General features: G+C 32.3%; 2 protein-coding genes across 5 annotated transcripts; both read right to left on the reverse strand.

The window, feature by feature from the left end:
- Positions 1 to 6,349: 6,349 nt before the first annotated feature.
- Positions 6,350 to 10,845, reverse strand: LOC107781930 (haloacid dehalogenase-like hydrolase domain-containing protein Sgpp). 4 transcript variants are annotated; one of them, XM_075253297.1, is made up of 5 exons: positions 10,233 to 10,845; positions 8,518 to 8,632; positions 8,257 to 8,408; positions 7,426 to 7,687; positions 6,350 to 6,795 (listed from the first exon to the last, which is right to left on the reverse strand). In XM_075253297.1, the coding sequence occupies exons 2-5, from the start codon at positions 8,527 to 8,529 to the stop codon at positions 6,601 to 6,603; spliced, it is 621 nt and encodes a 206-aa protein (XP_075109398.1). In that variant the 5' UTR covers positions 8,530 to 8,632; positions 10,233 to 10,845; the 3' UTR covers positions 6,350 to 6,600. The 4 variants fall into 4 exon arrangements, with proteins under 4 accessions (XP_075109398.1, XP_075109397.1, XP_016458235.1 ...); XM_075253296.1 differs by having other exon boundaries at positions 8,518 to 8,635; XM_016602749.2 differs by lacking the exon at positions 10,233 to 10,845 and adding an exon at positions 9,205 to 9,995 and having other exon boundaries at positions 8,518 to 8,635.
- LOC107781931 (uncharacterized) lies at positions 10,251 to 10,628 on the reverse strand. Its single transcript, XM_075252725.1, has one exon. The coding sequence runs from the start codon at positions 10,626 to 10,628 to the stop codon at positions 10,251 to 10,253; it is 378 nt and encodes a 125-aa protein (XP_075108826.1).
- Positions 10,846 to 14,712: the final 3,867 nt, after the last annotated feature.

Below are 14,712 nucleotides of genomic sequence, written 5' to 3' on the forward strand. Positions count from 1 at the left end.
CTTGTCGGTTATGCAGATGCAGGTTATTTATTTGATCCCCATAAAGCTCGATCTCAAACCGGCTACGTATTTACATATGGAGGTACTGTCATATCATGGCGCTCCACAAAGCAATCTATTGTTGCTACTTCTTCAAATCACGCTGAGATAATAGCTATTCATGAAGCAAGTAGGGAATGCGTATGGTTGAGATCAATAATTCATTTTATTCGAGAAAAATGTGGTTTGGAATGTGAGAAAAGACCCACAATTTTATACGAAGACAATGCTGCATGCATAGCCCAATTGAAGGGAGGATTTATAAAAGGAGATAGAACGAAGCACATTTCACCAAAATTATTCTACACACACGATCTTCAGAAAAGTGGTGACATTGATGTGCAACAAATCCGTTCAAGTGATAATCCAGCAGATTTATTCACTAAATCTTTGCCAACTTCAACTTTTGAGAAGATGGTATACAAGATTGGAATGCGGAGACTCAAATATTTGAAACAAGGTTTTCATCAGGGGGAGTAAAATACGCGATGCACTCTTTTTCCCTTACTAAGGTTTTTTCCCATGGGGTTTTCCTTATAAGGTTTTTAATGAGGCACCTAGCAATGCGTCTTACTAAATATGTGTACTCTTTTTCCTTCACTGAGATTTTTTCCCACGTGGTTTTTCCTAGTAAGGTTTTAATGAGGCACATTATCTTTTAATGAACATCCAAGGGGGAGTGTTATAAATATATTATATTATGGATGTTCATTTAGTACTCCGTTGTAAATAAGCTTCTTGAAGAAGCTTATCCATATGGGACTCCACCGTAAATATGTTTATCTATTTAGTACTCTATTGGAAATAAGCTTCCTGAAGAAGCTTATCACTTCAGTACCCGGTTATGGATAAATATTACCCCCAGTAGAAGATTATCCATATCGGGTATAATAAACTTATCCTTTCAGTACCCAGTTATGGATAAATATTACCCCCGATAGAAGATTATCCATACCGGGTATAATAAGTTTATCCTTTCAGTACCCAGTTATGGATAAACATTATCCCCGGTAGAAGATTATCCATACCGAGTATAATAAACTTATCCTTTCAGTACCCAGTTATGGATAAACATTACCTCCGGTAGAAGATTATCCATACCGGGTATAATAAGCTTATCCTTTCAGTACCCAGTTATGGATAAACATTATTCCGGTAGAAGATTATCCATACCGGGTATAATAAGCTTATCTTTTCAGTACTCCGTTATGGATAAACATTGCTCTCAGTAGAAGATTATCCATATCTGGTATAGTAGCAGGTTACACAGCAGCTTCATTTCTTCTATAAATAGAAGAGATTTCAGTTCATTATGTACATCAGTTTGAATTCGAATAATATATCAGTTTCTCTCTATAGTTGTCTTTACTTTACAGTCTTTATTTTATAACAGTAGATGAATTTTGAAGGAGATTTTATTTCCAAATGATTCTGAATCCGTAAATATTTTAAAATGTATGTCTTAAAATCAGTTAATTTTCTTAAAGATAAATAAATCTAAATTTTGAATTAAATAAATATATTTTAAAAAAATCCAATTTTCATGGTTCAAAGCTAAAGAGTCAAAAATGTATGTTTTAAAATGTGCAATTTTTAATGTTTAATTTTTAAATAATAATCTTAATCGAATTTGCTTTTTAAATTTAAAGATTAATAAATGTATGCTTTAAAATCAATTAATTTTTTTAAAATAAGGAAATCTTTAATATTCGGGGAAAGTGGGTTCTAAATGTGCAATTTTTAATTTTTAAATAAAAATCTAAATCAATATCTTTTTTAAAATTAAAGAGTAAACAACGTATGTTAAAATTAGTTAAATTTTAAGATGTATGTTTTAAAATCAGTTAATTGTATTAAGATAATTAATTCCGAAATTTGAATTAAATAAAGCTCTTTTAAGTAAAAAATTTAGTCGTCACGGTTCAAAGTTAAAGAATAAAAAACATATGTTTTAAAATGTGCAACTAATGTTTAATTTTAAAATAACAATCTAAATTAGATTTCCTTTTTAAATTTAAATATTAATAACGTAAGCCTTAAAATCATTTAAATTTTTAAATAAAGAAATTTTTAATATTTTAAAAACAAAGAAATCTGATTTTTTTTTAAAAATAATCTTTTAGGTCCTATTTTTTTGGAGCATTGTCCTAAAGTGCCAAGTGACATATTATGATAATGCCACTTGGCTTAATGAGGATGCTTCTTTCTCTCTTTTTAATTAATTATAGATAGATTAATTCTTATTCTCACTGTAAAAATTATGTGGAGTAGTCACTTTTTAATGTGGTATTTAGTTTTTATTCAACATTTTTATTACTGAGCAAAAATAACCACCACTCTATTAAAATTAATACGAAAAGTCAGTTTTACCCTTTCTTCATGAGTGTTGTGTAATATTAAGGACAAACAACACTCATAAAGTTAAGGACACCATGTCTTTAATATTTACACTACACTCATGAAGTTAATAACACCATTTCCTTAATATTTACACTGCACATATGAAGTTAAGGACATGATGTCCTAAAATTAATAACATAAGGTGCAAATACATGACACTTGTCCTTAATATTTACACAGCACTCGTAAAGTTAAGGACATCATGTCCTTAATATTTACATAGCACTCGTGAAGTTAAGGACATCATGTCCATAACATTTACACTGCACATATGAAGTTAAGGCTAGGATGTCCTAAAGTTTAAAATAGAAGGTGTTAATTCAGAACACTTTGTCCTTAATATTTACAACACTCATGAAATTAAGGACACCATGTCTAGCATATGGGTATTTTCGTCCGGACGAAATTTTTTTTATTAAAGCACTGGCTAAAGAGTAAAGACATTTTAAACTGTGACTTAAAAGTAAATACAGTTCTAATTAGTGACTAAGTGTGCACTTAACCATTCTCGCTTGGGCAGTTGGGTCCATTAAAAAACAAGGGAAAATGCATAAGTACCCCCCTAACCTATACCCGTATTCCCAACTACACACTTTTTCTTTGCGGGAATCCTGTTACCCCCCATAAACTTATTTTAAATGAAATTATTTGCACCGTTAATGCTGACGTGGCAGAGTGTGTGTATTTCAATCTCCCAAAGGAGAGTGAGAAGCAAGAAAAAATAATTTTCAGATTAATTTTTATTTTTTTTACCATTTTTTCTTACTTTTTTTCCTTTTCCTCTTTCTTTGTCTTTTTTCTTTTACTTTTTTTTTCGTTTTTTCTCTAATTCCGGCGGATATTCATTCACCGGCGACGTTGTCTAACCGTTTTTCTTCCATTTTTTCTTTTCACACACAAATTAAACTCTCAAAAAGTTCTATTCATAAGCAAAGCATAATATACTCAGATTTGGAGGAAAAATTTATCATCAGAAAACCTTCCCACGCCGGAAAAAATGATATATTTAAATTTTAACTGGAAAAAGTTTTCTCAGCTTATATTCGTTTTTATTTCTTTTTCTCTTCCTCCCACCCATAAATTACACTTTCAAGAAAATCTCTCTCTCTCTCTCTCTCTCTCTCTCTCTCTCTCTCGCTTATATTCATTTTTATTTCTTTTGCTCTTCCTCCACACATAAATTACACTTTCAAGAAAAATTTATGTATATATAAAACAAAACACACTTAGATCGGGACTAAAATTTGTCGACAGAAAAAAAAATTCGCCTGAAAAATGGTGTTTGTGAAATTCCGACGACCACCATTTTATGCCGCCGGTGATCAAAACAAAAAGAAAGAGAATGAAATAACCAAAAAAAAATGAGAATAATAAGAAATAAGAAAAAATGATAAGAAAAAAAAGAAAGAATAAAAAAATTACTAAAAATACATGTGGGGGCGCGTGTAGCTCACCACTTGCTAAGAGTTTGGTTGTCTAGTTTTAGGGTGCAAATAATTTCATTTAAAATAAGTTTAGGACCGCAAAGAAAAAGTGCGTAGTTAAAAATCCGGGTATAGATCAGGGGGTAGTTATGCATTTTCCCAAAAAACAAACGAATAATCCTTTTATTAGGTTAGTGCTAAAGTTAACATTTTAAGCATAATAAGTTTGTATATCAAAAATATTAAATTGTTGGATGTCATAAGAGAGACGTGAATTAACTGTTGATAATAACGGTGATTTCAAGTGATTAACTCTTGATTATCAACAAAGTTCCTACATGTGTATTATTGTTTCTTCAGTGTGTATATAAACAGAGGCGAATCCAAGATTTAATGCTTATGGGTTCATGTAACGACCTTGAATAAATTTTCAATAGTAATTGAGTTTACATTTAAAAATTTATAAATATTTAGTAAATATTCCAAACATAATTACACTGTTTGAATAAAAATTACTGAATTCGCGTAAACCGGTAGATCGCAAGGTAGATCTACCCCTATATATAAACAACTAGATATAGGCGTTATTTCTTCATCAATTCTTACATCCAAGAGAGCGTATAATTGATGAGAATGAAAATTAATCTTATGCTTAAACAATATGTATTATTTTAGGTGTTGATATATTGTCTCTTTTCGTTTCCTTGAGCCGAGGTTCTATCGAAAACATATAAAGTCTGCGTATACACTATCCTCCTCAGACTCCACTTGTGAAATTTTACTGGGTCGATGTTGTTTTAATAGTTCGTGTCATCAAAAATTAGAATTACACAAGGGAGTATACATATAACAGAACGGGTAGCATTTAGACAAAGGTCATAAGTTATGTGACAATACAATATAGGAATTTTTACCTCATATAGCAAAGGTTAACACCTTATTTATTTTAAATAAATACCATTTTAAAAAATTATATTCTATAGATACCTTTTAATGTTTGTAGCAAAATATCTAATTTTGGGTACCTCCTACTTCTAAGTCACTATATACGCTATTTATTATCTTTCTTTCTCCTTTTTCAGATTTTTCTCTCACATAATTACTGTATTTGATGTAAACTTCTCACTCCACGTTCTATCTCTCTCTAATTTGATACATGTCATTCTCTGAAAGATCAAAATTCTCACCTATATTCATAAGTTTCTTCTCTGAAAGATCAAAATTCTCCACAATATCTCCCACGGTTTCTTCTTCAACTTCCTAGCAAATTCCCCTAACTCCCCATTTTTATTTTTGTCTATAACTTTAATAGGAAAGGAAAAGGAAAAAGACAATCTTAGAAGACTTCTACATTAGCGAGACCCAGAAAAACCCACAAGTTCAAACAAATCAATCTGACCGTATACAAAAAGGGGGACCAGCCAAAGATAATGCAAAGCATAGAAGTTGAAGAACTAGTCCATCGTTGGTAGAGAGACGAATCCTCGAAAACGATACGCAACGTCTTGCCATGATTTTTGCTCGGCTACTGTACATGATGCGTGGGAACATTGAGATTCAGGGTTTCTGCTCGACGTCGGATTCACCGGAAATTAGGGTTAACAAAGACGACGAAGTTTCTAAGCAGCTTGAATTTCTGTTAATATATTTCAATGTATCACGCTGTATTTTCATGTATTTCATTGTCTTTTTTTTTTCTCATTGTAATTCAATGTATCTCGCTGTATTCTATGTATTTCATTGCATTCACTGTCTCGCTATATGCCATGAATGTATTCATATATTTTTTTTAATTAATATTATTTATGTATTCAGATGTATTAGATAATTTCTCTGAAGATTGCTATGTTTTTGGGGTATTTTTTGTTGAGAATCTTTTTTATCACTGGAAATACAAATTTTGTGTGTTACAATTGGGTTTGTTGAGTTATATTAGGAGTCTATTATGTTAATTGATTCACTTTCCGTTTAAAAACAATGTAATCCCCTGTTTCATGCCGTGAATACAGTCGAATACAATAATCTGTCCAGCTGTAATCCCATGTTTCACGCCATGAATACAGTCGAATACACTCGAATACAACAACTAATTAGTTGGACTTCTCTGATTCACGCCTATTTTTGCTACTGTATTCATGTACATCTTATAACAACAGAAAACGTATCTACAATCCGTAATATAGCAAATGGTATCTATAAAAAGCTAATTACCACTAAATGATAGTGCTTTATGAAAATTTGTCTACAGTATAACTAAACAAGCTTTAATTAAGCTTGCTAAGTTATAAATTTGCTGAATCCTTTAGACATTATGATACAAATAGCATCTAATACTAAAATCCAACTAGTTTAAGATTGAGGTATAATTAATTGATTGATTTGTTTTATTTCGCTGTTGAACAATACGAGTGATTGTGAATTCTATAGGAGTCCTAAGTACTTTGTCTATAACAAGAAAATGCAAGAGTTCAATCAAACAAACCCCAGAAACAAGAATAAAGGTCTTCACTGAAAAAAATTGACTCACACATGAAGGCAGATGAGTACATGACACGTGTCTTTCATATACACTTTTATCGCTAACCATGGTTAATTAGTACTACTATGTACTTTCGCCTCAATCTATCAATTAACCATCACAAAAACCAATATAATTTAGTGTAAACATGGAATATGAAATTCGAGTAAGTTCTTTGCCGATCTTTCACCTCTTATATATTGTCTATGCCTTATAGCCTCATGCTATGGTCTTCTTTTCAGTACGGGACATCTTATCAATCTCTTCAAGAGCTGCCCATAATTTTGGATCTTCATAATCTTTAATAAGAAAAGTAGGATTTGCTTCCATAAGTAACTGAGATGGATTTCGATTTGCCAAGCCAACAACAGACATTTCAGCTGCCACCCCAGCCTTTATTCCTGAGACAGAATCCTACCCATGGAACAAACATACAATAAGTTTCATTAAGATGAAACTGAGGTTAATTTAAGGGATGCCCAACAAACCTTCAATCTATTATACTATTGTTATGAAACTAATTTTTATAATAGGAAACATAACTCAACTATGCTTATATAGCAGAAAAAACAATAAGTGCCGGAATGCTTAATCAAATGCCAAAAAACACAAGTTTATTGATAAATGTATAAAATTGCCATGTAGGTATAGTCACGTCATTGACTCACCTTACACACTATTCATGTCACCACTTAAAAGAAAAAGACTCACTTTCTGAACCTAATAACGTCCGATGTCTGTCGCCATGTGACGTGATCATTAGTTTTTTCTTTAAAAAGATTGGGTCGGAAATTGGGTTTTTAATTTTTTTAGTGGTGCCGCATGGATAGTTGCTGAAGAGACGACCTACTTATGTTTTTGGGACCAAATTTAGCATTTTCTGGCATTTTTATTTTCTATAATATACAAACATAATGAGTTATTTCTATATTATATAAATTAGTTCTATGAGTTTGGTGCGACAAAGAGAAAGTTGGATGATTGTCCATGAAATGACTTTGATGAATACTGATAAGAAAAACTGAAAGTCAAAAGAAATCATACCTCAAATACAAATGTGTGATCTTTTGATACATTCAACACTTCAAGGGCCTTCAAATAGGGATCAGGATATGGTTTTGCATGTTTGCAGTCACTTCCAAGAATCAGTGCATCAAAGAAATCAGCAAGGCCAAGCTGATTTATACACAGTTCAGCATTTTCTCTAGGTGCATTGGTAACTGCAGCTCGTTTCAGACCACGATCTTCAATCCACTTTCTCAACTTGTAGAGACCATTTAGAGGTTTCAATTGTTCTTTTGCCAACCTATAGTTTCCACCCACAATAGCTATGAGATTGGTGGATTAATGATATTGAACTTATAGTTAAGTTGCATAACACTAATTGAAACGGGATTTAAGTTAAATACACTGAAGAACCAATCTTCTCATATATGATCGACATCTTTCGGAGCCCTTCTTGAACGAATTATTTCTATTGAAAAATAGTAAGCATTATAGAAGTCTTTGATATATTTTGAGGTTACCCTACCGCTATTCAAGGATCCTTTCATGCATTAGTTAAGGTATCAAGGATTATTAATTCTAACTTCAATAGGGCCGCTTCTCCTTTTGATGAATAATTGGCAATTTTAACTTATCAATTTTTATCGATGTCATTTTTCTCTGTACTTTCACATAGGAAGGATCCGATTTTTTACACGATCAATGTGATTTAATATATTGAAGCAGGTTACGAGTTAATGGTTATCATAAAGATTTAATTGTAATTATTTTATAAGTGACCTGATTATGTAATTATTTTTTTACACTAGAAGTTCATACAACTAAACAAACTCATTGAAAAAGACAAGGTATGGTAAGGAAGTTAAATACCTTCTAAACAAAGCTTCCTTGTCATCTAAGAATTTTACACCCCTTTCATGATCATTAGGGAAAAAGACAGAGACAAGATCGTCATTGTGTTTCCCAGAAATAGTCTTGACAAACCACTCCTCATCAACTGGCACACCCCCATTGTAGCCTATCTGTTGAAATTAACACAAATTGCAAATGGAAAGAAAATCGTCACAAAATGACATTCAAAGTTAAAACTTTCTCAGTAGGAAATAAAATCTAGTAATAGTTGGAATGTACCTCCAGAAGCATTTCACAGAATGCAAGATAATGAAATGGATCAGAATCACATAAAGTTCCATCAATGTCAAATAGTACTGCTTGAAGGGGAGCAAGCCTTGCTAGAGAGGAAGCACTGCTAATTAAGACAAAATATAGCAGCAATTAGCTATACTCCATTGATCAAAAAAAGCAAAATCCAACTATAATGAAACCTCTGAAGACTCGACATCTTATCCGTAGTCACATTTGTTATGTATTGAGAGTTGTTATCGTTTGAAGTTAGGCCTACCTACTTGTTTTTTTTCCTTCCAGATACAGGAAAAAGTCATCAAAGATACTATCTGGGAGAAAACATGTGACCAAAACTAATGGAACAAAAAACAGGAAGTGCTTTGAAAAATCTATGTGGGAATGATGAAAAAGAATTGATCATTTTACATTTTTCATATACATCAATCAGATTCAACATCTCAAAACTTCCAAGACGTGTGATATGGACAGATAAATAAAATATAAATGAAGAATTTCAAAATGGTCACTAGGAGAAAATGATTGCAACCCTGCAGCAAGGGAATGAAATTTCAGCTCTCATTCACATAGCAATCAATGGAAATGTTGCAACAACATCACAGCAAGATCAAAATCTTGGTCAAAATACAAGCCGTCCCTTAAAATATAAGCGAAAACGAGAACCAAAAATTTCACCTTTCCTTGGAGTTTTCTCCAGCAGAAGCGGCCATCTTGTTATAATGGATATTACACAATTGTTAAGAGTTGTGTAATAACCTTAGATGAACCAACTTCTACTTGGAAAACTGCCTTGAAGATCAGCTTAAACTTGAAACTACCTCAGAAGCAAAGAAAGGGAAAATAATACTAGAATTCATGGAGACAAATATGATAAACAATGAGGGGTAGAGAAGTCTCAGAATTCTCCTGTACGAGAAAATTGCAAAAAAAGAAGGTTTTTCGTCTGATTTCTAACCAACTCCCTTTACAAGCAATCCCTTTAGACAATTTCTTTTCCTTTTTTTCTGATTAAAAAAAAATAGAGCCTGAAATTGCTGGTTAATGTGAATTGAGCCATAATTTAAACCAAATGAAGCATTCTCTCTCTCTCTTTTTTATATTGTAAGCAGAATTAAGAGGGGAACTTAAGATATCTCACTAAGCAACAATTGTTTGGAGAGCATTTCATTCAAATCATCACCCCACCGTTCAATTTATGATTTCTAACCTATTTACATGTTATACAAATTTCTTTACTTTTTCAGATCTTTTAACGTGAACGCCATAAACATAAAACAAACTGTTATTCCTTCTGTTCCATTTAATGAGACAGTATTTGGCTAGGCAAAGTTTAGGGGAAAAAAATGATAAAATGTCTAGTCTAAAATAAATCATACTTATTTATATAACTATAAATTATCTCATTAGCGTTTATTAATCAAATTACGAAATGTGAAACATAAAATGAGAAAGAAGAAATAGTTCCTCTGTCCAATTTACGTGATACACTTTAATTTTTAGTCTGTGCTTAAAAAATAATGTAAATTTTTATATTTAAAAATAATATAACTTTAAACTTTTTATTTTTACTCTTAATTAGATGATTGTAACAAAACAAATACTTTTAGCTCATGTTAGACCAAATATTTTGAAAATCTTTCTTTCTTTCTTAAATTACATGGCCTAATCAAACAACATGAATTCAAAGAGAACAAAAAGAGTACCAAAATTGACAATAATAACTAGAAGAAGCCCAATTTGTCAGCTCCAACTACAGCAATACCCTTGCCCTTAACGGACTCAAAAAGCGGCGCCACCATTTTGCGATAATGAACAGGCCGATTCACCTCTTCTTCAACATCAATCTCCACGTTATAGACTTTAACTTCATTAAGCCGATCACCGAGCTTCTCTCCGACTCTAGAAGAGATCTTCGCGTCCCACAAATTGCGAAACCTAGGCACTCGGTTCAGCCTGGCTTTACACTGCGCCGCAAACTCTTGCTCCGATGATGAAGCCATTGCCACGATTGTGTCGGTGGTGGTTGTTGTCACTTGTGCCGTGATTTTACGGCAGGAGAGGCGTAAGCGGAGGAGGTGGCGGCTTCCGGCGGTGGACATTTTACTAGGTTGTATTTGGGTCGGGCTTGGTTTCTAGAGTGATAAAACACTATATTTTAGTTAATTAGCTATATATAGATATCATCTGCTATATTACGAATTGTACGTTTTCTGTTGTTATAAGATGTATTAGATGTATTTAAGCTACTGTATTCGGAAGTCCAGCTATTCAGTTGTTGTATTCGAGTGTATTCGACTGTATTCATGACATGAAATATGAGATTACAACTAGGCAGATTATTGTATTCGACTGTATTCACGGCGTGAAACAGGAGATTACACTGTTTTTAAGTGGAAAGTGAATCAATTAACATAATAAACTCCTAATATAACTCAACAACTTAATTACAACACACAAATTTTGTATTTTCAGTTACAAAAAAAGATTCTCACCCGAAAAATACCCCAAAAATATAGCAATATTCAGAAAAATTATATAATACATCTGAATATATAAATTATATTAATTAAAAAAAAATATATGAATACATTCATGGCATATAGCAAGACAGTAAATACAATGAAATACATAGAATACAACGGAATACATTGAAATACAATGAAATAAAAGACAGTGAATACAATGAAATACATGGAATAAATCGAGATACATTGAATTACAATGAAAAAACAGACAATGAAATACATGAAAATACAACGTGATATGTTGAAAATACATTGAAATATATTAACAGCAAAATAAAGTTGCTCAGCCCCAAACTCCGTCGTCTTTGTTCAAGAACAAACCCTAATTTCCGGCGAAACCGCCGTCGAGCAAAAACCCTGAATCGCCACTAGCTATAAGGGTTAATGATGTCTAGACACCCCACTGGGAGATACTCGCCACAAGTCATCCATCACGTTAGCCATGTATCATGGTCGTATTTTACCAATAGAGTTTAATGATACAATGTTTGGAATTAACTAGCTTGAATAATTCGAATCTGAGCAAGTAAAGACAACAAGGGGATAAAGAACCATCTAGGGAAAGATTTTATGATTCCACGAGCCCGAATCATACTTAGAACCTCGACTTTGTCAGTTTAGCCACACCCATTAATGGGTCTTTGTCGATACCTGGTTTAACAAAGGTCGCCGTCGAGGGGCAGCCTGAAAGTATAGTTCACGAAATTGAAGATATGGTTTGATTTCGACATTGATTCAGAGCCCCATGCCACTAATAATGAAAATTTCGTTCGACAATGGAGATGAATCAGTGGAGAATCATGGTTGTATTCATGGAGAAAGATTGGCGTTAGAGAGAGAGAGGGTGGAGAAAAATCTGAAGAATGAGAGAGAAAAATAATACAAAGCATATTTTATGACTTAAGTGTAGGAGGTGACCATAAATAGATATTTGACTATAAAAATCAAAAAATAGCTATAGAATATAATTTTTTAAAAGGGTATTTATTTAAAATAAATAAGGTATCAACCTTTATTACAGGACGTAAAAATTCCGTGATAAAAATAATTTTGTTCACTGGCGTACACAATATATTTGGGCGAAATGCACAAATAGTCCTATTAAGACTGCTATTTAAGATATAGCCAATAGTTACAAAATATTTAAAGTTTAACCGTTTCAGAATCAAATTATAAACCTCGAATTTTTAAATTGAAGTTTTCAGACCTTCGAGTTTAAAGCTCATTCGAGTTTGAAGTTAGACTCAAAGGGGTAGTTTGGTTGGAATACGATTTATACTGGTATAAGTTATATTGGGATAAGTTATGCTGGGATTAGTTATGCTGGTTGTTGTTTATTCATTGTTTGGTATGTTCTATTAAGAATGACAATTGCATAATTTTTAAGAAGAAGGTATAAGTTATACCGGTGCTAATTACCCCACATTTTATAAGGTATAAGTTATCCCAATATTAAAATTAATACCGGCATAACTTATACCTGGTTTGCTAACCAAATAAAGTATTAAAGTGGTATTAAATTTTTATATCATCCTTCTACCTTCTTATACCTCATACCTCGAAGGTTTGAAGTTTGAATTTAGCCGTACAAACTAAAGGTTTGAACTTGGGTTCTACCAATTCAAAACTTGAGACCTTAAAGTGAAATTTATAAGGGGTCGTTTGGTAGGAGGTATTAGAAAAAATAATGCAGGCATTAGTTCTATGCATTATTAATACCTTGTTTGGTACATTTTTTCAACATGTGTATAACTAATACTTGTATTAGTTATATATCATACTTGGTATTATCCTATGTATAAGTAATGCATAGAAAACCATGTCATTAGTAATGACAAGGCTATTAATGCATGCATTAACATGGTTAAAGACAAAATTATCCTTAAAGTCCCTTAAAGCTAGAGAATACGGAGGGCATTTTTGTAAACAACTATTTTTCTTAAAAATTATGCAATGCATTATAATTTTAATACACCACACCAAACAGTAAATAAGAAATAATATCTGCATAACTAATATTTGCATTACTAACACATACATTACTAATCCATGCATTACTAATACATCTTATTCCATACTATTCTTATACACACTACCGATGGACCCCTAAGTTTGAGTAATAGAGATATTTTTGAATATGAATATATTTTAAATGTGCCTTAAAATCGACTACCTGGTGCCTTAAAAGATACATGACAAATTTAGCCCTTTTCCCTTAAAACATCTTCGAGTAAATAATAGAGTATAGGTACTTACAATCGTGGAGTACAAATCTAGCTACGGGTTTGATAGAACATGTAAATAATCTACCTCAAACTCAATAACTTATTTTGTCCTAGTTTCCAAAATTCATATACTTAACTAGCATTTGGACATATATTTGATTGAAACTTGAAAAAAAAGTTTTTAAAATTGTGTTAGAAAAATAATTTTTGAAAGTTAAAGTTGTTAGGATTTGCCCTAAATTTTTAATCTATTAGGACTCCCTTTCTTAAAAGAAGGGAAAAAAACTCCTAAAATGAAATAAATCTCTTTCTGTTATAAAATAAAAGCAATTTAATAAAATGTAAATAAGAAACAAAGATAGAAGAAGGAGTATTTCACTTCCTTTTGGTGTGTCTTTACAATGCCATTTACATAGCCTTTTATAGGCATAAAAAGTAAAGATCACTATAGTAAAATAGTGCAAGGGATAGACATAAAGTGGAAATTCATCCACAAACTATTCATACATGGACTTCATCCACATACTATTTACAACACTCCCCCTTAGATGGACATGTAAAAAAAATATATCATTAAGAGCTTAATAGAAAAAAAAAAGAGTGGGAAATACATAGTTATTTGCTATACGCATTACTTGCTGCCTCATTAAAAACCTTACTAGGAAAACTCAATGTGACAAAACATTAGTTAAGGAAAAAAAGAGTACAACGCGTATTTTTACTCACCCTAATTAAAATATCACTTAAGGTCTCGGAGACACCGTATTCCAATCTTATATATTAACTTCTCAAACGTTGAGGTTGGCAATGTCTTAGTAAACAGATCCGCCAAATTATCACTTGAACGAACTTGTTGAACATCTATTTCACCATTCTTTTGAAGATCATGAGTGAAGAAGAATTTTGGTGAAATATGTTTTGTTCTGTCTCCTTTAATATATCATCCTTTCAGTTGAGCTATACATGCAATATTGTCTTCATACAATGTTGTTGGAATATTTCCTTTCAAAGAAAGACCACACGTTTCCTGAATGTGTTGAGTTATTGATCTCAACCAAACGCATTCTCAATGGCTATTATCTTTGCATGATTTGAAGAAGTAGCAACCATAGTCTGTTTCGTTGAACGCCATGATATGGCTGTACATCCACATGTAAATAAATAGCCTGTCTAACGTCACTATTTCGTCGAGGTTAGGATCAACACTTACGGAGTACATGGGGGTCAGTTGTACTCATACTACACTCTGCACTTCTTGTACAAATTTTGGTACGGGTCCCAACTGTCCGTGATGCGTTTCAGCTCGGAACTACTTTTGGAGACTCGAGGTAGATCTGCTGGCGTTCGCAGACCTTGAAGTCCCCTTCTATTTCCCCTATTTTACTGTTCTTTTCGTTCAAGATAGTTGTATTTACTTCAGACCCTGTTTGTAG

Source organism: Nicotiana tabacum, chromosome 5, assembly GCF_000715075.1.
Source record: "Nicotiana tabacum cultivar K326 chromosome 5, ASM71507v2, whole genome shotgun sequence".
In the NCBI taxonomy this organism is placed as follows: Eukaryota; Viridiplantae; Streptophyta; class Magnoliopsida; order Solanales; family Solanaceae; genus Nicotiana; species Nicotiana tabacum.

Bases quoted from the DNA above. Each gene is read 5' to 3' on its own strand.
- LOC107781931 (XM_075252725.1), bottom strand. From the start codon at position 10,628: ATGTCCACCGCCGGAAGCCGCCACCTCCTCCGCTTACGCCTCTCCTGC.
- LOC107781930 (XM_016602749.2), bottom strand. From the start codon at position 9,239: ATGGCCGCTTCTGCTGGAGAAAACTCCAAGGAAAG. The intron at 8,636-9,204 runs GTGAAATTTTTG...TGTCTTAATTAG, and splicing joins GGAGAAAACTCCAAGGAAAG to CAGTGCTTCCTCTCTAGCAA. The intron at 6,796-7,425 runs GTATGATTTCTT...TTCCATGGGTAG, and splicing joins ATCACACATTTGTATTTGAG to GATTCTGTCTCAGGAATAAA.